This window comes from Schistocerca gregaria, chromosome 1 (genome assembly GCF_023897955.1).
Source record: "Schistocerca gregaria isolate iqSchGreg1 chromosome 1, iqSchGreg1.2, whole genome shotgun sequence".
Taxonomy (NCBI): domain Eukaryota; kingdom Metazoa; phylum Arthropoda; class Insecta; order Orthoptera; family Acrididae; genus Schistocerca; species Schistocerca gregaria.
The window spans coordinates 348,960,178-348,983,875 of record NC_064920.1 but is presented as its reverse complement, the minus strand read 5'-3'; the positions used below and the strand labels follow the sequence as shown (position 1 = coordinate 348,983,875).

Sequence of the window (23,698 nt, the reverse complement as noted above, 5' to 3'; positions counted from 1 at the left end):
AATCTAGCAATGGTTTACTTACACTCAACCTAAATCAGAATCAAAAAACTATTTCGTCTTGCGAAAATCATACATTTATATCCAAATCTACAACTACATGATTTCTCTGCAACTCATAAGTGCCTGGTAGAGGGTTCATCGAACCATCTTGAAGCTGCTTCTCTACCGTTCCCCTCCCGAACAGCGCGCGGGAAAAACGAACACTTAAATCTCCCCTTGCATGCTCTGGTTTCTCTTATGTTGTTATGACGACCATTTCTCTCTACGTAGGTGGACGCCAACGGACTATTTTCACACTCTGAGGAAAACATTAGTGACTGAAATTTCATGAGAAGTTTCTGCCGCAGTGAAAACTGCCTTTGTTTTAATGACTGCAACTCCAGTTCGTGTATCATATCCGTGGCACTCTCTCTGTTATTCGGCGATAATACTAAACGTGCTGCTCTTGTTTGAACTTTTTGTAAGCAGCATAAAAGTAGACCTGTTACATTTTGTTAGCGTTCTGCCAATAAATCGCCGTCTTTGGTTTGCTTTTCCCATAACATCATCTGTTTGGTCGTTCCAAGTTACGTTATTCGTAGTTGTAATTCCTAAGTATTTAATTCAGTTTACTGTCTTTAGATTTGTGTGATTTATCGTGTGATCGAAATTTATGGAATTGATTTTACTATTCGTGTGGATGACTTTGCACTTTTCATTATTTAGAATCAATTGCCACTTTTCGCACTATACAAATATTTTGTCTAAATAATTTTGCAATTCGTTATGATCATCTGATGACTTTACATGACGGTAAATGACAGCATCACCAGCAAACATTTTGAGAGGGCTGCTCAGATTGTCTCGTAAATCATTTATGTAGATCAGGAACGGCAGAGGACATGTAACATTTTCTTCGAGAGAGCCATATATTACTTCTGCTTTACTCGATGACTTTTTGTCAGTTATTACCTTTCTGACAGTGCATGACGAATCCAGTCACACAGCTTAGACGATATTCCATAGGAGCGCAATTTAATTAGAAGTCGTTTGTGAGTACCGGTGTCCATAGCCTTCTGAAAATCTAAAAATATGGAATCAATTTGACGCCCCTATCAATAGCATTCATTACGTCGAGAGAATAAAGAGCCTGTTGTGTTTCGTAAGAACGATATTCTCTGACTGCGCGTTGGTTATTTGTCGCTAAATCGTTTCCTTCGAGATAATTCACAATGTTCGAGCAAACTATATATTCCAAAATCCTACAGCAAATTCACGGTAGAGATATAGTCTGTAATTCAGTGGATTAGTCTTACTTCCTTTCTTGGGCATACAGACGACTTTTGCAACTTTCCAGACTCTGGTTACGATCTTCCTACGAGAGTAGGTCATGTTGACAGTTGTTCTCGATTCGAATTGTAGAATAATTACTTCTTCTTTTTTGTGAAGACAATGAAGATCAACATAATATCAAACTATTATCTAATTTGTGTGAGTGATGATTACAAAGGCAACGTGATGTGTCTGTCATCAGTAACTTCTCTTTGAAGGGAGAGGTTCGTTATGCGGCTGTTAGAGGGTAGAAAGTTTATAATTTAGTTATTTCTATTTGAATTAAACATCAACCTTTAATTTGTCGATAGTACGCATTACGACAGTCAGCAACGACTGGATCAGAGAGCCACACTTACGACATAGTTTCCTCGGTAGCGCGACAGAAGTTTGCAAGCATATACTTGCTTTGTTTGCAGCTGAATGAGCAGCTAAACACTGGTTAACGGCAACACTATTCAGGTGACGAGCACTTTGCATAACACGAGATACATACAATCACCACCGAAAAAGGTGGCGCAGTGTTTAACACACATGACTCGAATTCTGGAGGACATCGGTTCAAACCATCGTCCGTCCATCCTGAGTTAGTTTTCCGTGATTTCCCTAAATCGCTTCAGGCTTATGCCGGGATAGTTCCTTTGGAAGGGCACGGCCGAATTCATTGCCTACCCTTCCGCAGTCCGATGGACCGATGACCTCGCTGTTTGGTCCCCTTCCCCGAATCAGTCAACCAACCATACAATCAACAAAGTCCTAAGATGAATACAGTTGCAGATGGTAGTCCATACCACGTCCCCGTGTTAGAGTCATCATATCTTTTTGTAAAAAAAAAACATTAAATGAACCTTATTGTTTAGTTATCAGACGTAAAATCATCATATGCTTACAATTTAGCTTCAAGTTTACATATTTGTTTGTAAAAAAAACATTAAAGGAACCTTATTGTTTAGTTATCAGACGTAAAATCATCATATGCTTACAATTTAGTTTAAATGTTAAAAGCTCACATTAGACTAAAATTATAAAAACAGATCTACTAACTCATCTATCATATTTTCACGATGTCGGTTTACTACTGTCAACCTTCTTTTCCGAGAGTCTACAAATCTTTACATCTGAGAACATCTCCGGCATGCAGAACCTGTTTTATATGTACCATTTACCATCTAGCGTGAGTAGTTTTCTCCAGAGTGAAGCATGTGCTGTTGTGAGACTCCCTGACTTAAGCCGCTTGTGAGAGCAGCACTCGAATCAGGAACTTAGCCTTCCGTGGGTAATGTTCTTATCTTCTGAGCTATTCAGGCTTGGCCTACTACCCATTTTATAACTTTGACTGAGCGTTTACCTCTCTCATACTTTCCAAACATCACAAAAGCTTTCCATCATGCCTTGGACAAATATCCTGCAAAAATGGGCACTTTGAAGAATTTTTCTAATTCTCTACACAACATGCTCTACGACCACGTCCTTTTTATAGTAAAGGTATTCCACAATCTTGTTTCTTTCCTCTTCATATAATCACTCGTCGGGAAACAGAAGATGTGACACCCTTGTATAGCACCATATTTGAAATTCTTTCAGTTTCCTCTTATCAAGTTGCCCCAGTATCGGCACCTCGACACATCCTGTGCTATAGATTTGTAGTTTCATTAACACATTTCTTCTACTTTATCATTATTGTAAACTATTTTTTCCTTATGCTACTCTATATCATACGCCTCGCCTACATAATATTATATTACTTCCCTAGATCACAAATTCTATTCCAGACAAAGAGTAGTCCCCCCCCTGGAGGCTCCTGTCTTAGGAGTATGTGGGTGGCAACCACATTGACCCTTAGCTAAGTCTGACATTAGTTTCACTTACTTGTGTCAAGCTTCTTCTGTTTTCTTTCCTATGGGCCTCCCTTCACCAACTCTTACTCCTTCGACCCCAATGGTATTATGTTTCGAAGCCTGAGGATATCTTTCATTTCTCTTTTCTATTCTACAACAATCAAAGTTTGGCAAAGGACACCGGAGTCTGCTCATGCTGCTGATACCTGTTTGCAGAAACAAAACTCTGGGAAATTTCCACAGAAATTTAAGAAATCAATCATACCTCAAGGATTTCAATGCAGTTCTGCCAACAAACCCTACTCCCACATCATAGAAGCCATGAGTCGTGAGTCCCCTAGACAATGTGTGACACACAGTGGATACAGGCTACAAAGACAGTGGGAGAGGATGATTGGCGAACTTAGTTCTGGCACCTTTAAATAACCGTAACATATCAGCTAAGGAAGATAATCCCGAAAGAAAATCCTGTTCCTCCTAGAAGGGAGTTGAGCAGATGGCTGGTAACTAAATCTCAGAAAACACAGACTACTCCTAGTACCCAAACGATTCTCGGAAACAGGATGATCTCAAAGGTAAATGACAAGGCTATGAAAACGGACAAACGAAAATGGATGAATGGACACATCAAAGCAGCAACCTGGAAAGTGAGAAAAATTTCCCAAAAGGAGGCAGAACTAGTAAATATACTAAGCAACATGAGTATCGATGCTGTAGCACTCACAGAAACTAAAAAGAAATTAAGAGGAAATAAATATGTAGGGGATTACATTACGTTCTATAGTGGTGGTGGACAACATAAAAGAGCAACCAAAGGTGTAGCACTGCTCCTGCATAAAAAATGGGAAAAAGACAGCCAAGACTGTACGTACGTAAGTGGAAGAATACGTAGAGTCAGGCTGAAACTGATAAAGGGTAACGCAAGCTTTATAAGTGTATATGCACCGGAAGAAGGGGAAAAAGATGAGCCTGAAAGCTTCAATGAAGAACTACAGAAGACTCTGAGTAAATATAGTACTACTGATCAGATTATTATGGTGGGTGACTTCAGTGCCAGAAAATAAAATATCGCAATAACAAATGTTATAGGTCCGTTTTGGTAACCAATAAGTAATGAAAATGGAAAATTACGAAGAGATTTTGCCACTTACAACAATTTAAAAATCACATATTCACTTTTTCAGAAAAAAGGATATAAACAAATATACTTGGGCCAGTAGAGGTCTTAAATCAATAATTGACTACATCTTAGTAAATGATAAGCTAGCGGGCCAAGTAAGGGACACAGGAGTTTATAGAGGACAAGATATAGGATCAGATCATTTCTTACTAATCTGCAAAACAGATCTTTTTACAAAATGGAAAAAAAATAACTAAACAAGTGTTAAACCAACAGCATGAAAGCGTTTATAAGGTATACTTGCTACAAGAGGATACTATCAGACACCTGTACCAAACGAGATTAAATGAAGAACTAGCAAACTTACAAACTAAAGCCAATATAGAAAAAGAATGGTAAACTCTGAAGAATACTGTTATGTTTTTCATGTGTAATTCCAGCGGCAGTTACTGTGACTCATCCCGACTTCCAAACAATTAAAAGACGTTCATCTGTAAAGTGATGGTGTTTCCTTAACAATATAGGCAAAAACCGGTAGCTTTTATAGTATTCATATATTCATTTCTTTGAATCGCATATGATTCAGTTTAAGGAATAGTGTGAACTGATAACACAAGAATGTCTGATTTGTGGAAACATAGTGATGACTCGAAACTTTGAGTCTGTAAACATGCATTGATGTGTTTCCTCCATGAAGTTAAGTGTAAAATGTAAACATTTGTTCTATATGACTAAACAGAGTACAGACTCTGGAGGTGAACTAAAAAAGAGGATGTATAGAACAATGCGGACTGCTAGCACAGCGACCATTGTTGAGGGTGTCCCTTGGGGCGCTAGCAGAGGCGTTCGTTGATAACGCTAGCACCTCGTTCTTCGTGAGCGACCAATGTTCCAGCGATCCAGTGCCAAACGGTGCAATGCGGCTTCTATGTCCTGTGTGTGTCTTGCAACCGTGTTACAGCAATTGGCGGAGTGCTCGAGAAGACGTGCTGCCCGCTGTGAAACAATTATCAAAAAATTTTGAGAAAGATATTGAAATTAATTCTTTCACATCCTATAGCTTCATATCTTCGCTCCACAGAGGACTGAATTTCTTTTCGTTCTTTGTTATAGTTACTGTGTAGAATCAAATTAAGTAAGTCATTGCACGGAATCTGGAAAGTTTGCAGAGATGAAAACGGATTGCATAGGCTTTGCATATGATTTAATTTTGGTCATACATCGCTACATTGAAATGTAGCTAACACACTGAAATATCGAGAGGTGGACGATATCTGTTTCCTTTCTCGACCTATGGGTTTTTATAATTACGACAGGGTAACTCACAGAGAGCCACTGCTGTCCACAACAACTTGAATCATGTACGATTAATTCTCGAAAGTTTTTTCTCTATTAAGAAGTGGAAGTAAATGTCGTCTTTTAACGCTCGAACGATGAACTTTAATTATAAAAAAAAACATCATAGAAGAAGACTGTGACACAGCACATGTTAATATTTACAGTATTCTTTGTAGGCTACTTAGCTGTAATGGAGGCCAGTTTGTATTTGTGTCACAAGATTTAATACGTAAGTAACTAAATATTTTTAGTACTTCAGTTTGCATTTAGACCTTTTGTTTATTTACAGCATTTAGAATGCTTTATAGTTACATGTAATGATATCACCGTGCCAATTAACATTTTCAGCAACCCTGATATTCTACTTCAGCTTCACTTATGCTGTGGTGCCAAGTACCAGATATAACTGCCTGTCACAATATTCAGAATACACACGTCTCATAGAACAATTACAGCAATATGAGTGTTCCCATTGATCAAAGAGTGATTAGTAGTTATGTAGTACCATAAATAGCATTATCGATTTCAACTACAATCATATGATGCTTGATTCGACACTTGATTGCCAAATACAGAATATACTTTAGATAAACTTTTATGCTCAAGACAGATAATAATTAAAATAGTGACCCCTTTGATCGGCCTGCAAATGCTTGTATAGTATTCAAAGCCAACAGAAAAAGCTCCCATGTACAAAATATGTGACTGGAATGCGAAGAAGCCCTAATAACTCATATGATATAGCATACCATCCAACAAGTGTTTCACAGTGGTATGCAATACTAGAACGAATAAATCATACTCTTTACAAAGAACTAAAATGCAACATTTGCTTATGCAATGTAATTAACTATTTAGTAACATGTAGCTGTCGAACTTGAGTTTCATTTAAAATGCTATTCTGCAAAACCTCAAAAACGCAAAATAAAATCAGCTACTGCTTTAAGCTCCTATTGGTTGACTTAGTCAACAGATGGTGACATTCATTATTCTATATGAATACTAAGCCTGGATTAAGGCACAGCAGAGCCTCAGATTAATTATTTTCCAGGTCTTTGGTTGTAAAGTGTCACAGTATTCTTTCCATCTGAAATATATCTACAAAAATATGTCTGCAAGCAAAATCTGCAATGTTTATATCAAATATCGTAATGTTGTTTTTCACATACACACATATTCGTGAAATTAGTGCCAAAAATATGATTGTCAACTCTATTTAAATGCTATTTCCTTACCTAAATAGTTACACATAACATGATAAATTAACAGTTGACATTATACAGTAAGTTAGGACTAGATGAGCAATGTCATAAATCTAACCTGACAAAGCTTACAACTGCAGATAACATAGGTTAGCTAACATACTCTGCTAAGTGTGCAAGCACTTAAAAAAGAGGCAGTCTGATTTACTGAACAATGTAATTAATTGTTACTACATTTGATGTATGTTACAGCACACCCTCAAATTAAATATTTCCACATCTAAATTTTTCTTAAACATTATTTTAGGAGAGGCAAATATAATATGTCATTTAGTACATTATAAAAATATAATTGATGATATTGATTGACATTCATTGCTTTTATTAGAAGTGACTCAGGACTACTATCCAGCCACTCTAAACATTTATAGACATACTTCCTCTAATCAATTATTAAATAGCACCAACATTTAATGAAAGGTGTACAGTTGTGAAAAGTGTATAATGTGACAACACACACAACAATCCAAAAGAAAAATTGAGCAAGCAATGTGTTAAGAAGGAAGGAAGAAGGTGGTCTGACGATCTTATTGCAAATAAAGCTCTTTAATGGTGATTATTTCGTAATACACGACCTGAACTTTAGTATACTTGGACAAATATCACTACTAAAGTTGATGTGAGAGTCGAAACAGCTACGAAGAAGATAATACAACAGGACAGACCTGATATGTTGAAAGTAAACTCTTTGATAAACTTATATATTGTTTGTCATGTACAAATACATAAACAGACACACACACACACACACACACACACACACACACACACACACACGGACTCCTTAAGGAAATGAACAAGTAAGGTTATAGATGCCTACAAACATTCAAGCATAATAAAATTGTATATTTTCTCATATTATGTACCAGTAAGCTTTTGCACTCTTTGCAATCGAAATGAAGTTTCAAATTATTGCACATCTATATAGTCTGTATTACTTATTAAAATACATGCAGCATGCTTGATGACACTAGTTAATAATATTACCAAAAACCCATAACCTATAACCCAAAACCTGTAGCCTATAACTTATAAGTCATAACCTGTAACTGATAATCCATAACTCATACCCCTTAATGTGTAACTTGTAATTCAAAATCCATCAACAGAAGATCTAATGGTAAAGTGTACCATTAACCATTTAACTATTTACCATTTAAAAGTTTACCATTCACCATTTACAGTTCACCGTTCTAGCATTCTGACATTACACCACTCTACCAATCTACCATAATATTGTTCTAGTAATCTAGCATTCTATAATTCTCGTGTTCTACTGCTCTAGTTTTCTATCATTCTAGCACTCTAGCATTGTAGCATTGCACTGTCTAAGTGTTCCACTATCTTCTCATTCTAGTGTTCTACTATTTCATTTGCATGTCAAGCTACAAAGAGTGTTTGAAGCCACAGTATAGATCACAGTTAATTAGCTTCTGCTAACGTACTACTGATTACACAATATCAAGGTAAATCCTATTGTGCATTAAGCAGTTGTTGAATCAAACTATGTGTTTGGGCTAATGGTATTCATTCCCTAATTGTGCTAATAGTATTAACTGTCTTAATGTTTGTTGGAAAGTATAAAAAGACGTGACAGCATACTAAATGGTCTGCAAAAGTCAATGGTGACTGACCATCATTGATCACTTTCCATCATTGACCAGTTCCATGATCATCACTGAGCACTGGTCATCAAAACTGACTACAGACCATCATAGACCAATTCACTCATCATCACTGACTGTTAACCATCATTCGATCCCTGACTATCATTGACCACTATCATTGATCAACCCAGTGATTATCATTCCCCACTCACCATAAACTGGGCTACAGTTTATGGATTAGAGGTTACATCTTGCTGGTTACAGATTATGACTCATTGGTTATTGATCTAAGGCTACAGGTTATGGGTGTTATTTCAGTAGCGCCAATAAGCAAGCTGTATTTATTTTAACAGGTAATGCAGACTATATAGAAATGGAAATATTTAATGTGATTCTTGATTGTGGTTGTAAAGTGTGTGGAGTCTTACATGTTTTGAGAAACAATGCAGTTTTATGAGATTCCAATGTTTGTAGAGGTCTGTAATTATCCTTATTCCGGTAAGCAGTCTGCACATGGGTGTGTGTGTGTGTGTGTGTGTGTGTGTGTGTGTGTGTGTGTGTCTACGTAATTCAGAAACAAATATTTTTGATTTTTACTCGCCTTGACATTAACACAACTAACATATATCTTTGACCTGGGCGTTTCTCTCTCTGTCTCTCTCTCTGTCTCTCTCTCTCTCTCTCTCTCTCTCACTGTGTGTGTGGGTGTGTGTGTGTGTGTGTGTGTGTGCCTACGTAATTCAGAAACAAATATTTTTGATTTTTACTCGCCTTGACATTAACACAACTAACATACACTCCTGGAAATGGAAAAAAGAACACATTGACACCGGTGTGTCAGACCCACCATACTTGCTCCGGACACTGCAAGAGGGCTGTACAAGCAATGATCACACGCACGGCACAGCGGACACACCAGGAACCGCGGTGTTGGCCGTCGAATGGCGCTAGCTGCACAGCATTTGTGCACCGCCGCCGTCAGTGTCAGCCAGTTTGCCGTGGTATAAGGAGCTCCATCGCAGTCTTTGACACTGGTAGCACGCCGCGACAGCGTGGACGTGAACCGTATGTGCAGTTGACGGACTTTGAGCGAGGGCGTATAGTGGGCATGCGGGAGGCCGGGTGGACGTAAAGCCGATTTGCTCAACATGTGGGGCGTGAGGTCTCCACAGTACATCGATGTTGTCGCCAGTGGTCGGCGGAAGGTGCACGTGCCGGTCGACCTGGGACCGGACCGCAGCGACGCACGGATGCACGCCAAGACCATAGGATCCTACACAGTGCCGTAGGAGACCGCACCGCCACTTCCCAGCAAATTAGGGACACTGTTGCTCCTGCGGTATCGGCGAGGACCATTCGCAACCGTCTCCATGAAGCCGGGCTACGGTCCCGCACACCGTTAGGCCGTCTTCCGCTCACGCCCCAACATCGTGCAGCCCGCCTCCAGTGGTGTCGCGACAGGCGTGAATGGAGGGACGAATGGAGACGTGTCGTCTTCAGCGATGAGAGTCGCTTCTGCCTTGGTGCCAATGATGGTCGTATGCGTGTTTGGCGCCGTGCAGGTGAGCGCCACAATCAGGACTGCATACGACGAGGCACACAGGGCCAACACCCGGCATCATGGTGTGGGGAGCGATCTCCTACACTGGCCGTACACCTCTGGTGATCGTCGAGGGGACACTGAATAGTGCACGGTACATCCAAACCGTCATCGAACCCATCGTTCTACCATTCCTAGACCGGCAAGGGAACTTGCTGTTCCAACAGGACAATGGACGTCCGCATGTATCCCGTGCCACCCAACGTGCTCTAGAAGGTGTAAGTCAACTACCCTGGCCAGCAAGATCTCCGGATCTGTCCCCCATTGAGCATGTTTGGGACTGGATGAAGCGTCGTCTCACGCGGTCTACACGTCCAGCACGAACGCTGCTCCAACTGAGGCGCCAGGTGGAAATGGCATGGCAAGCCATTCCACAGGACTACATCCAGCATCTCTACGATCGTCTCCATGGGAGAATAGCACCCTGCATTGCTGCGAAAGGTGGATATACACTGTACTAGTGCCGACATTGTGCATGCTCTGTTGCCTGTGTCTATGTGCCAGTGGTTCTGTCAGTGTGATCATGTGATGTATCTGACCCCAGGAATGTGTCAATAAAGTTTCCCCTTCCTGGGACAATGAATTCACGGTGTTCTTATTTCAATTTCCAGGAGTGTATATCTTTGACCTAGGCCTTTCTCTCTCTCTCTCTCTCTCTCTCTCTCTCTCACACACACACACACACACTGTGTGTGTGTGTGTGTTTTAATTTTGATAAATGCGAAGAATTTGTCTTTGCAAGTGTCTAGCTTATAAGTAACTGAATCTGTCCCTGCATATAGGCAACCCCCACTAACACACGCACTGTTCCAGGTCAAATGCATGCACTCCTGGATTGTGACTTCACTGATATCGCATTCTTCAGTACGTCGTTTAAGTGGTGTTCCAGAATCGGGTTAGCCATACTACTTACATAACATTCTCGAATAACGCTGATTAAGATTTCACACATTGAAACTTGGAGCACAAACCTAAATCCGTGTCCACTTCACGTGAAAACAGGCAGTACGAAGACTGGGAGTGGCACCGTGTAGTCTTTTCAGACAAGTCCCGTTTCTACGCACAGCGTCTCAACGGGCATATCCGTCTCTGGCGCTTCTCATCATCAAACGGCAGCTATACATAGCGTGACTCCTCTGGGTGCCGTTCGATACACAACGTGATCACCTCTGTTTCGCATAGCTAGTGGTTTGGTCAGCAGGGGTTACAAATCTGACGTGTCAGGACCGAACGCTGTGCTCTACCTTCTACATCTCGTGACGTTATCTGTCACCGTAGACAGCACCATGGGTTGCCAATAGACTGGCGCGCTAATTCTCTCCAGTCACTACGACCGATGGGCTCTGGCGTATATTGTTGAAGCAACACTGAATGACCTATCTGTGTCAGTCGTCAAAGCTCACAGTGTTAGAGCCATTATTGCAGCCAGCGATCACAGATCTCTACGACATTTAAGACTCTGTATACCCACACGTCACCCATAAATCATGTATTCTTCCAACTATGCTGCATACACTCAATCAGAAACATTTTCTTGTTTTCTATCCTTCCTGGCACGACAGTTGTAATGGCGAACAGTGTATGTTCTTCATTTGTATGCGTCTCTGAATTTCGGCATTCTTAATATAAATAAGAATTATGACATAGAAGGTTCTCATTTAGTTCTTGAAGATGTAATTGTGTTAATTCATTCAGCTTTCCATCATCCAAAAGGTTGGTCGGATGTTCGTCTGCCGAATACATATTTCTCAAAAGCAAATCTAATATTCGTTCATTATCTATTTTATTTCTTTTGTTGTGATCGTCAGTTTATAGCCGACCAATGGTTATTTTCCGCATATGTATGTCTGTGCAGTGTAACTATGCAAGGTGACGAAATGACGAAGCGCTGGACTCGTACTTCAGGAGGACGGAGGTTAAAATCCCCGTTCAGTGATCCAAGTTCAGTTTTACAGTGGTTTTCCAAAACTGCTTAGGTTCCCCGTCTGAGCTTGTGTGCTATGTCTGATAGCCCCGTAGTCGATGATACCGTAAACCCTAACTTCCTTCCTTTCTTTCCGGTTGTGTCATAATAATAATATTTCGAATATTCCATGAGAACTCTCCCACTTGAAACATGCTGGACAGTCTATTTTTCCATACCACTCACCTCCCTCCCTCACACACACACACACACACACACACACACACACACACACCTATTCGGTGAATGACTGGTAACCCAGACCATCTACTTAAAAAGGAAGTGGAAGCTGATTGTGAGCCACCTGGCTTATCACTCTCTGCCATTCATTGCAGACGTCACACTCGGTGGTTGCTTATCTTCACTCTCTGATGTCAGTAAAAAATGCTCTTATCGGACAGTGTAAATTTTTTGAAGGCTCCATCGAGCTTTCCTGCTTGGCTTGTCAACACTCACGTACTTAAACGATTTATGCGACTGTATATGGGACGCTGATAAACACTGCCACGACAAGTCGAGCAGCATTGGTGCTCACTTGTGTACTCTCACCAGTATAGCAACTGTGATGAATCCTTCTGTGTGATGTTGTATTGAAATAGATGACCATATGCTATTTGTAGTACTCATTTCGTCCCAAAATATAAGTCGCCAGTTTGTTTCCTACCTTGCAGTCTCACGTTTTGCTGGCCGTTTACATATGCGTACGTAACTGCTTACCTGTTTGAGCCACAAGCATGCTTATTTGAGGTGTAAGATTCAATATCCCAGTCAGCACAATGCAGATTTTCCGTAGTTTCATTGCTCGCTTTCTGGGAGGTGGCAGGAACTGTAGTTTCAAAAATATCGCGGTCACCTTAGTTTAACAATTTTCAACGAACTGCGCAAATACTTGCTCTCTAATGACCACGCCGCACGGAGTGGCTGCGCGGTTAGAGGTGCCATGCCACGAATTGCGCGGCTACTCCCGCCGGAGGTTCGAGTCCTCCCTCGGGCATGGGTCTGTGTGTGTGTTGCCCTTAGCATAAGTTAGTTTAAGTAGTATGTAAGTCTACAGACCGATGACCTCAGCAGTTTGGTACCTTAGGAATTCACACACATTTGAACATTTTCTAATGAGCGCGATGTTGTTTACCGTTAAACTACAACCATCCTTCTACATGTCTTTGGACTACATACTGTTATTTGTTAATTCATTTATTTCACAAGTGGTACTTAAATAATTAAGAAGAAACGCCTTCAACCAACATACATTTCTGCTCTCTGTGACACTAATTATTTATTTCTGCTCAGTAACAAAGGCATTTTTAGCTATGTATTTTCCTTCTTTGTACGAAGAAGTTTGGTTCATTAGAAGATAGAGTAGACCACTTTTCCTTCAAGTACAATGTTTGTGAATATCGCTGTCATTCTGAAACTCGAATGAACCAGTAACGAAATGATTTATTATAGCATAAATTTTCTGCGATTTTGTTATTGGTATTACTAATCCCTAAAATAGATAAATCACATACTTAGTTCAATTTAGTCTAAAAGCCTTAATGTCGTTCTGGCAGAGACGAAAAGTTACCGCGAAGTATCATACAACCGAATAGCAATGAACTGAAATATGAAAATAAGTGGACTGTATATATAAATCTTCAGACTTAGCAATCATTTATAAGACAAAAGTGAATGAATATAAATATTTCAACATATTCAAAATTAAGTTCGCATCAACCGTCGATTTCTCTATCCTGTGTCTTACATTTACTGATGTAACATTTCTGATGTTTCAGATTTACCATTGGAGACATTTAGGTTGACGAACCATTGTGTCATAGGTTTCATATTCTTACGTACTTGTTACTCACAAACGTACTGCCAGATGTTGAGAATTAAGCATCTTCTTTCGTTATATGAGCGAAAAGACCAATCTATGTTACTATTCAAACAGCAGTTTCTGCTATGTAGTAAAACAATATTTAAACATAGACTTTTCGTGTACTTTATTTACAAAATTCCTTCCAGTATGAATACAAAGAGTATAAAAAGGCACCAATCAACAGGAGATATTGAAGATGTTGTGTTGTGATTTCCGTTGATCACATAATGTGGGTCACATAACGTTGATCACATAACTGGCAGCGGCTGGACCACGCCGTTGCTTTCTGCATGCAGACAGTCTCGTCTGGCAGCGCCCACGAGCGTTCAGTGTGAGGTTCGGCTGCCGCGATCGGCGCCCCGGTAGCCCTCTGCAACATAGACGACACACACATAGGCATCACTACACATGCTTCGTCCCCAATTTTTACGTCATGAAATAACGTATCTGAAAGGACTGGAACGTCAACGAGAAATAAATTATGTTTACAAAATTTGACAAATTTTTGATTGTTGTTAGGAAATGTACATGCAGTAGCATGCAGTGGTCAAAACATTAGTTGAAGGACACAATAGCTGATAAAATCATGGTGACTAACAACAAAAGCAATTCTTTTAGATTACTGAGAAATAATGACAGTCAGCGTGTTGTAATTTCCTACATATCAAGTTGCAACGCGTACAGGGACTGCCGTCCACAGATTTTGGTTCATATCGCAAGCGCTGTCGTGATTTTTGCAATATGCCTGCTTCATTTTGGGGTTCATGTCTTCAGTTCCATTCACTGACAAAGCGAACTGTAGTGCAACCCCATCTTTAGAAAGCCGTCATGTAAAGTATGCGTCCAGTCATTTAGTAAGTCGATGCTTTAGCGAGAATTCAGGGTTAACTTTTAGGTATATATTACTGAGAAGCATAAAGATGCCTTTGTACCCGGATTTGAGCTGTTAAGTGAACAAAGCGTTCGGAATAGCGGAGACGTGGTGTTCGACGAACCTATTATAGCGAACGCCAGGCACTGAAATGCGTTTATCTGTTATTAGTTCATGGATGTCGTTTAACTGTACCGATGCTTTGACTTTTCGTAGGAAACTGAGTGAACAAGGGAACAGGAAAACTAGATTATTTCCCGAAAGTAAAATAAAGGCAAGTGATACTAAATACAATACGTTTTGAAGATAACTTCGCCGGCCGGAGTGGCGAGCGGTTCTCGGCGCTTCAGTCTCGAACCGCGTGACCGCTACGGTCGCAGGTTCGAATCCTGCCTCGGGCATGGATGTGTGTGATATCCTTAGGTTAGTTAGGTTTAAGTAGTTATGAGTTCTAGGAGACTGATGACCTCAGATGTTAAGTCCCACAGTGCTCAGAGCCATTTGAACCATTTGAAGATAACTTCGTAAATAAGTTGTCAGTATTCAGCGAATTGAGCTTAAGTAATATAATGGGCTTACAATATGTACCACGTTTTGTAAACGCAATAAGTAGCAGTTTCCGGTAAGAACATGTGTATTTTAGACTATACATGTTTTTCGATTATCCGTGTTGTCCAAGATCCGTAATAACCGGGATAAGAGCGAGTTTGCTGTATAGAATACCATTTTTTGTAACTTACGATTAGATTAAAGAGAGAGATATAAATATTATAGTTATTTTCCCCTGTGTCACTTTAATCATAACGTTGATGGCAGTAGAGCTGGTGTTTGGACATGTTACCAAGACTAAATTTTAAAAAAATATGATAGGTGTTTCGCACGTAACAGTCTGTTATTTTCAGAAATTTGTATGACACGACTCGCTTCAGTGCACATTCAGCGCTCATTTTCGGATATAGGGAACATTAACCTTTTCGTTCTTTTTCCTGTTGGACCACCACTTCAGCTCCAATCTGTAGTTTGTGCTCTTCATATATGATGTAAAGGATTGAGGAACTGCAATAGACAAATTCCCCCTTTTGTCTGGGAGTCACATTGCGCTAAACTTTAAACACGGACCCTGTTCTAGCAAGCACTCGCATGCGTAACACGCGACGTACGCTGCATCACGTAGTGCTTGCCAGGCAAAATATACATATGGTCCCCGTCACATGCGTGACCTGTTGCTTTGTTGCCGAGACGCCGGAGTAGAAACAAACAAGTGCCACCGCGCACCGCCCACGCAACAAACCAAGCTCGTGACGAAACACGCCGAGTCAGCAGTGACGCTGCAGAAGGGCTCTGTCTGCTCATGGGCTCTGACTGACCTCAGCACGACCTGCCTAAATAAGAACTAGTAACCGACATAAAGATACACGATCAAAAAACTATTTTCCATTCAGTCAACTTTTTCGGTCTGTTAAACAATACTTTTTAGTGATTCAGTCATGTGACTGAGACAGCAAAGTGTGCTATTTATAAGCTTTTCTAATGCTTTGGTAGTCTGATAATAATAGGGTGTCTCGGCAAAAAGTGTGTACTATCGGTAACAACATCTGCCATAAACCCAATATGAATGTAAACTGTTTCGTCACCGTTTTTTTTAACTTGTACAGTTTTCACGGTGTTATACCATTCTTTTCCATTCTCCGCCTACAAGTGGATTGTCGGTGTGCTAGGGCTATGGAGATGGATACCTTACTTTGTCTTTATAACCCTTCTCACGTTAAGTATTCCATATACTACTAATCGAGGATCGTCTAATATCATAATGCTTCCTCGACATTTTTGTTCTTTGGTTTCAGTTTTCTACCGTCGTTTACGTATAGTGTCTTCGACAGAAGTACGGAACTATTGAGTTATGACAATTTGTGAGCGGGCTGGTTAAAAAATTTTGCCATTTGAAGAAAAATCGCTCGAGATTAACGATTCATAGCACAGAATTTTATGACTAAATAGTAACTGAATTTGTTCTTTTTTACATGAAACACACAAAACTTGATTACTTTTAAAAACTGTATGAAAAGTATATTCTGTCGACCAAATTTACACTTGACTTACGTTATTATACAATATGTACAAAACAAAATAATATTAATTTCACTGAGGGCAAGAAAAAAATTTCTGAAAAAGAGGAATTCGTGAACCGTTCCACTGTCGAACGGCGCGCGGGAAAATACGAGCACTTAAATTTTTCTGTGCGAACTCTGATTTCTCTTATTTTATCGTGATGATCATTTCGCCCTATGTAGGTGAGTGCCAATAGAAGAAAACTGGTGATTGAAATTTCATAAGAAAATCTCGTCGCAAGGAAAACGCCTTTGTTTTAATAAATGCCACTCCAATCCACGTATCATGTTTGTGGCGCTATCTCCTGCGACAATACAAAACGAGCTACCCTTATTTCAACTTTTTCAATGACATCCATCAGTCTCACCTGATGCGGATCCCACACTACACAGCAATACTCCACAATAGGGCGGACAAGCGTGGTGTAAGCAGTCTCTTTAGTAGACTTGTTGCACCTTCTAAGTGTTCTGCCAATGAATCGCAGTCTTTGGCTTGTTCTCCCCACAGTATTTATGATAGAGTACGAGTAAAAGAAATGATCGTTTGATGCGACCCAATCTGAGGCATCAAGAAACCATTAATTTGGTAATGGAACGAAGTACGGGGAGTAAAAATTGTAGAGACAGGCCAAGCTTTGAATAAGGTAAGTATGTTCAGATAGATGTAGGTTACGTTAGTTATGCAGAGATGGAGAAGGTTGCACATGACAAACTAGTGTGTACAGCTGCCTGAAAGCAGTCTCCGAACAGAAGACAACGACAACAGAGAAAACAACAACATGAACGCCTTATTTATGCCGGGCAAAGAGCTTTCCATTTTACCACGGTAGTTTCTGAGAACAGTGAATTGTGATTAGTGTTAATTTTGTTAGTCCAGGAAGAGTATTATTAGTGTTTTATACAATGTGTACCACTTTTTGCGCGTCAAAGATATTTTCTTGGTGTGATTTCACTTAGACACATTGACTCGCAAGACTCTCAAAACATGGTCGTTGTGTTATCTAAACGTTGGAAATTGCCTATATAAATGTGTAAACTTCGTTTTTCAGAGAGGTTTTTCCGCCCTAATATCATTTCGCAGTGAGAAAAATAAAGTGATGTACTTATTTAGTATTTCTGACAAGAAATTACACTCTAAAACTTCATTTAAAATTGGAGATTTTTATCGATTTCCTTGTGGGTGTAATTCTCTGAATACTGTTCATTTGCTCGATTCTTCACGTTTAAGTACCCTCTGACACAACAATTTTCTCCTCCTTGGCAAAAATCATCCCATTCTGCAACGAGTTCGGCAGGAAAATCTGTTTCAAATAGGGTGACAGCTGTATCACAAATTAAGAGACAAACGTGGTTAAAAATATTATGAAAAGTTGACTCATTTTTCTACAAAACGATACTTCAACAGAATTTGTAAGCTCTCTGGTTTAATATCTATAAACCTATAAATCTGTAAGCTTCTTATTGTGAAACATATTACATAATAAGTAGGAAGTAGTTGTCAGTTGTGTGATAATCAAACTACTTCGTGTTGCAACTTGAATTTCATGTGCCCTAAATAGCTTAGTGTCATGTCTACGAAAACTACAGAGAGAGACAAAATACCTGTGGCAGCTAGAAATAAACGTCTTGTCATTTATTACTTTTATTGCTGCTGATACAACGATTTCTTTTCTAAAACACATTTTATGTAAGCTCGAAAAGGAATCATTTCCTTCGACGACCAAATTCTATTTATGTGAAATACTGAGATGAAACAGAGGAAAATGTGTCTAAGACTGTAATTCCAAGGTACCGCTCTGTATGGTTTTGCAAAAATTTTTGTAAAAAGAGCAATGAAATGGGATATCGTGTTATAGAAGGATGGTATGGATTTAATGTACAGATAAAATACGGTATGAAGAAATGTTATGAGTAAACGAAAATCATATTTATATGTCAGGCAAATGCTAAGGGAACCAGTAAGAGTTTTTATGCATATATACTGCAATGGCGAGTGAAAGTTTGTACCAAGGACGCGAATCAAGCACAGGTGTCTTGCTAAACTAAGGCAGGTGTGCTGGCCGCTAAGCCACGTTTGCACAGGGGTTCGCACAGTTGCACGAATTACCCTGACACGTCTCGCTCCTCGAACCAAATTCTCACTGCCGCACGAGTCTAAATTTCCTGTTACCCACACTCCTCACTAGCCAGCTCACTCTATATACAAAAAATCAGATCTGATCCATTATAAGCGGTCCTGAAAGCGTGCGACTGAGAAAACAATAGGTTTGTTTATAAATAACTCATCTGCTACAAGTCACGATTTTTTTTATTTTAATTTTCGCACGACGCGTTTCGAAAAATGATTCCCATTTTCAAGTGATTTTTATGTCTGTGTGTTTGTTACGTCATTTCTATGTGATGTTGTCGGTGTGCGAGATTCTGCTTCATTTCGTCGACTTTGTAAAATAGATATAAGTAAATTAGGATCCAAAATGTTAAGGAAAATAACCTCTGTGCAAAAGCATATCATACTCTGTGGAAGACCTAAAATATCATCTCTGGTGACTACTTGTGGGAACATCTGTGTAACTGTTTTGTTTATGAAAACCTTTTAGATGTTTAAAAGTGTACAACAAGTTGTGTTTGATGTTTAGTGTGTGTCAGACTCTGCACAAATGGACCATAAGGAAACTGTTAAGTACAAATTCTTCTAAGTTTCGCAGCTAATTTCACAAAAAGATCGACAAGCAACTAAAAATCGCGTGTTTTCTTATATATTGCAGAAAAGTCAACGAAATGAAACAGAATTTCACACATCGACAACATCACGTATACATGACATAACAAACACATACACAAAAGAAGCACTTGAAAATGGGAATCATTTCCCGAAACGCGTCGTGCGAAAAATAAAATAAAGAAAATCGTGACTAGTAGCAGATGAGTTATTTGTAAACAAACCTATCACAAAAAATTACATCTGCATGACACTAGAAAGTCTCTGAAATTGTATCATTTCTCATATGGTAATAGTTCTTTGCCAATGGCAGGATACAGTAGACGAGTAGAGTTATATGTATGACATAGACCAAAATATATAAAACAGGTTATCAAGAATGTCGTATGCAGAACATTTAGGAAGAAGTGAAGACCGTCGACGTAAAATGAGGTAGACAACGGTATTAATCCATCGGGTACACTGACATACAAACACATACAGTAAACGAACTGCGAAAACCACTTCACGAGCGTCTCGGCTCTGACCGCTATGGGACTTAACATTTATGGTCATCAGTCCCCTACAACTTAGAACTACTTAAACCTAACTAACCTAAGGACATCACACAACACCCAGTCATCACAAGGCAGAGAAAATCCTTGCCCCGCCGGGAATCGAGCCCGGCAACCCGGGCGCGGGAAGCGAGAGCGCTACCGCAGGACCACGAGATGCGGACGCGAGCGCCTTCAGTCGGTCCATCATCATGAAAGATCATATATGCAACACAGTATAACCTGCTTGATAATTGTTCTACTAATATTGCTACACTAGATTCCTTTATAGTTATCGTATGGAAATATAATTATTCTTCGTGTCAATCGTCCTGAGGCCAGATTGTACTATGAGTCTCATCGTGCTTCATTTGTTGAGAATCTTGCCATCGATTTGTTAATGCAGCCGACCCCTTCATCGAGTTTCGTCCTCTTTCACAGTGAAGGAAAAAAAGATTTCTCAAGAAGGCTATAGAAACAGCCTAAGATCGTTAACAAGATTATTACTTTAGTTTTTCAATCTTTCTTAACGAAATTCACAATCTCCATATTTCCGACTTTGCTACCGAGTCCAACAGTAGATTAGAAAATCTGTTAGAATAAAACTAAAGTATTATGCAGTCAACACAACAGAAAGAAACTGTTATCAACTGACAGTCAGTTACAGAACTGGTAGATGTGTTTTTGTGTTTAGGTAGTTGAAGACTACAAAACGATGGACAGATTAAGAAATGAAAGTAGAACAAAAGCTTCCTGGAATACTTTTGGTAAGGTAACTGGGATTTCCTATGTTATGGTTATGATGTATCTGAAAAGGAAAGCTGAGATCGCTGTGTGTTACCAGTTTTGACATGCCAATGAGGTGTGGTTTTTAATGTGAAAAACATTCAAAAACTCAGGTTCGTTCAGTACAAAATAGAGAGATTCATGATGGGAGTTTCTGTGATACGCTGGAAGCAAACAACTAGATGAGAGAACGGACTGTACTGGAAAATGAAATCTTCGTTGATCCATTATGGATCGTGGGACGACGGCTTAAACGAACTTCTTGATGCAATAATTTACCAACAGTTGTATGTATTGTAGAAATTTATTTTATTTTATGAACTTCTATGTGTTACCAGTTTCAGCATTATATTGATGCCATCTTCAGGCCCCACTCGTCATAGTCATAAAATCGCAATACACGAAAGGAGCCACATAACTGGATCCGTGAATCAAGTTGTCTGTGTCGCCTGGCCACCAAGAGCTGTTGCAGGACGAATTGATTCACGAATCCAGTTATTTGGCTCCTTACGTGTATAGCGATTTTACGAATATGACGAGTGGGGCCTGAAGATGGCATCAATATAATGCCGAAACTGGTAGCACATAGAAGTTCATAAAATAAAATAAATTTCTAAAATACATACGGCTGTTGGTAAATTATTGCATCAAGAAGGAAAATGAAATGGACGGAAACAGGACATTTAGCCTGGAGAGCAGATGGTACATGGACCTAGAGAGACTCTACATGATTCCAAGATATAAAGAAAGACATAGAGGAAGGGGACAGGAGGTAGATGACATTAGAAAACATGAAAAACAACGTGGATGTGCATAGCCGAAGAACGAAACGGATGAACATGTCCGGTGCTGGTTTTTGTACGCTACTGGATGTAAATGCCTCGTGGTAACTCGACAGCTTTTCTAGCTTCCGCGGATCTCTGTTGCTCTCTGTCTAGCGTGTCCAAACAGCGAGAGTCCGAAAGCTGCAGCTGGCACTCCAGTTCATGACAGAAGGGGAATTTGTCGAGATGCGATAGAAAAAATGATTACTTCAACAAGGCACAAACTCGGAAATTGGAAAATTAGGAATGTTATTGAAGATGGTGTGGTGTATAAGCATAGATCGTCCAGTATAAGTTAACGTTTGGTTACAGGACTGCTACATGTGGAAGGAAGAGCAGTTGAACGGAATGGACAGTGGACAGTGTCTTGAAAGAAGGATATAAGATGATCATCAACAAAAGCAAAACGAGGATAATGGAATGTAGTCGAATTAAGTCGGGTGATGCTGAGGGTATTAGATTAGGAAATGAGACACTTAAAGTAGTAAAGGAGTTTTGCTATTTGGGGAGCAAAATAACTGATGATGGTCGAAGTAGAGAGGATATAAAATGTAGACTGGCAATGGCAAGGAAAGCGTTTCTGAAGAAGAGAAATTTGTTAACATAGAGTATAGATTTAAGTGTCAGGAAGTCGTTTCTGAAAGTATTTGTATGGAGTGTAGCCATGTATGGAAGTGAAACATGGACGATAAATAGTTTAGACAAGAAGAGAATAGAAGCTTTCGAAATGTTGTGCTACAGAATAATGCTGAAGATTAGATCTGTAGATCACATAACTAATGAGGAGGTATTGAATAGGATTGGGGAGAAGTTTGTGGCATCACTTGCCTAGAAGAAGGGATCGGTTGGTAGGACATGTTCTGAGGCATCAAGGGATCACCCATTTAGTATTGGAGGGAAGCGTGGAGGGTAAAAATCGTAGAGGGAGACCAAGAGAATAATACACCAAGCAGATTTAGAAGGATGTAGGTTGCAGTAGGTACTGGGAGATGAAGAAGCTTGCACAGGATAGAGTAGCATGGAGATCTGCATCAAACCAGTTTCAGGACTGAAGATCACAACAACAACATATGTGCAAGGGTGAACAAGAGTTTGTGTCTTTATTCAGACAACGCTGAAATGACGTACCGTGAAGCGCGTCACCAGATATCCCTGCAGATGCCGAGCCTGTCAGGGAGCTGTCCCGGGGGACAGAGGGACCTGGAGGAGGAGTAGACCCTCCTACCGGCTACCCTGCTGAGGATGCGCGGCAGCGGTAGCACCTTGGTCGGCCAGGCTCCCGTGACGACCAGCTGCTCGCTCTGCGCATGCGCCTCCTCGCCGCCTTCCAGGGGTGCCGCCTCCGTGCTGGAGGCCTCGTCCACGGGCCCCAGAACCACGTCCGGGGCTGCCGGGACGTCCAGCACGTAGCAGAGCGTCTGCGCGGCGCACAGAGCTACCAGCAGCGACAAGACGGAGAGCTTCATTGTGACGGAGCGGACTGCAGCCTCCGGGGTCCGCAAGAGCCGCTTATATCGCCAACTGGAGCGCGGCTGCTTGCTTATCGCGCGGGAGCACCGCGCCACGTGGGAGCGGCGCTCCCCTGCTGACGTCACGCTACCTCTTCCGGAGAAGTCGGCCCCTCGCAGCGAGCCGCTGTGCGTCTACCCGCAAGATCCCGTTGCGTCATCGGCAGATGCGCTCTTCCTATCCGTCACTGTTTCTGTTTCCTTCCGACTCCTCCTCTCTGACGTAATCGTACGTCCGAAGAACTCCATTCTTGGGCATGATAGCTTCTATAACAAGCCGTACACTCTCTCTGCGTGCTCACGCAACGACTTGCCTTCTGTACGTATGTTGAGAAAATGTTCAACAACCAAAGGTGCCGGTGGTCTTGAACAAATTGTGGATAAGGTACAGACCAAAAATTGATCTCCAAGTAACTAAATTTCAGACGTATTGCCATATATACACTACC

The 23,698-nt window shown here is 40.4% G+C and overlaps 1 protein-coding gene across 1 annotated transcript; it reads right to left on the bottom strand.

Moving 5' to 3' along the window:
* Positions 1–13,999: 13,999 nt before the first annotated feature.
* On the bottom strand, positions 14,000–23,222 carry LOC126301376 (uncharacterized). The gene is made up of 2 exons (XM_049991719.1): positions 22,870–23,222; positions 14,000–14,270 (listed from the first exon to the last, which is right to left on the bottom strand). Exon 1 carries the CDS (start codon positions 23,205–23,207, stop codon positions 22,881–22,883), a length of 327 nt encoding a protein of 108 aa, XP_049847676.1. The 5' UTR covers positions 23,208–23,222; the 3' UTR covers positions 14,000–14,270; positions 22,870–22,880.
* Between the last annotated feature and the right edge of the window lie 476 nt (positions 23,223–23,698).

Excerpts from the sequence above, each read along its gene's own strand:
- LOC126301376 (XM_049991719.1), bottom strand. The coding sequence starts at position 23,207 with ATGAAGCTCTCCGTCTTGTCGCTGCTGGTAGCTCTGTGCGCCGCGCAG.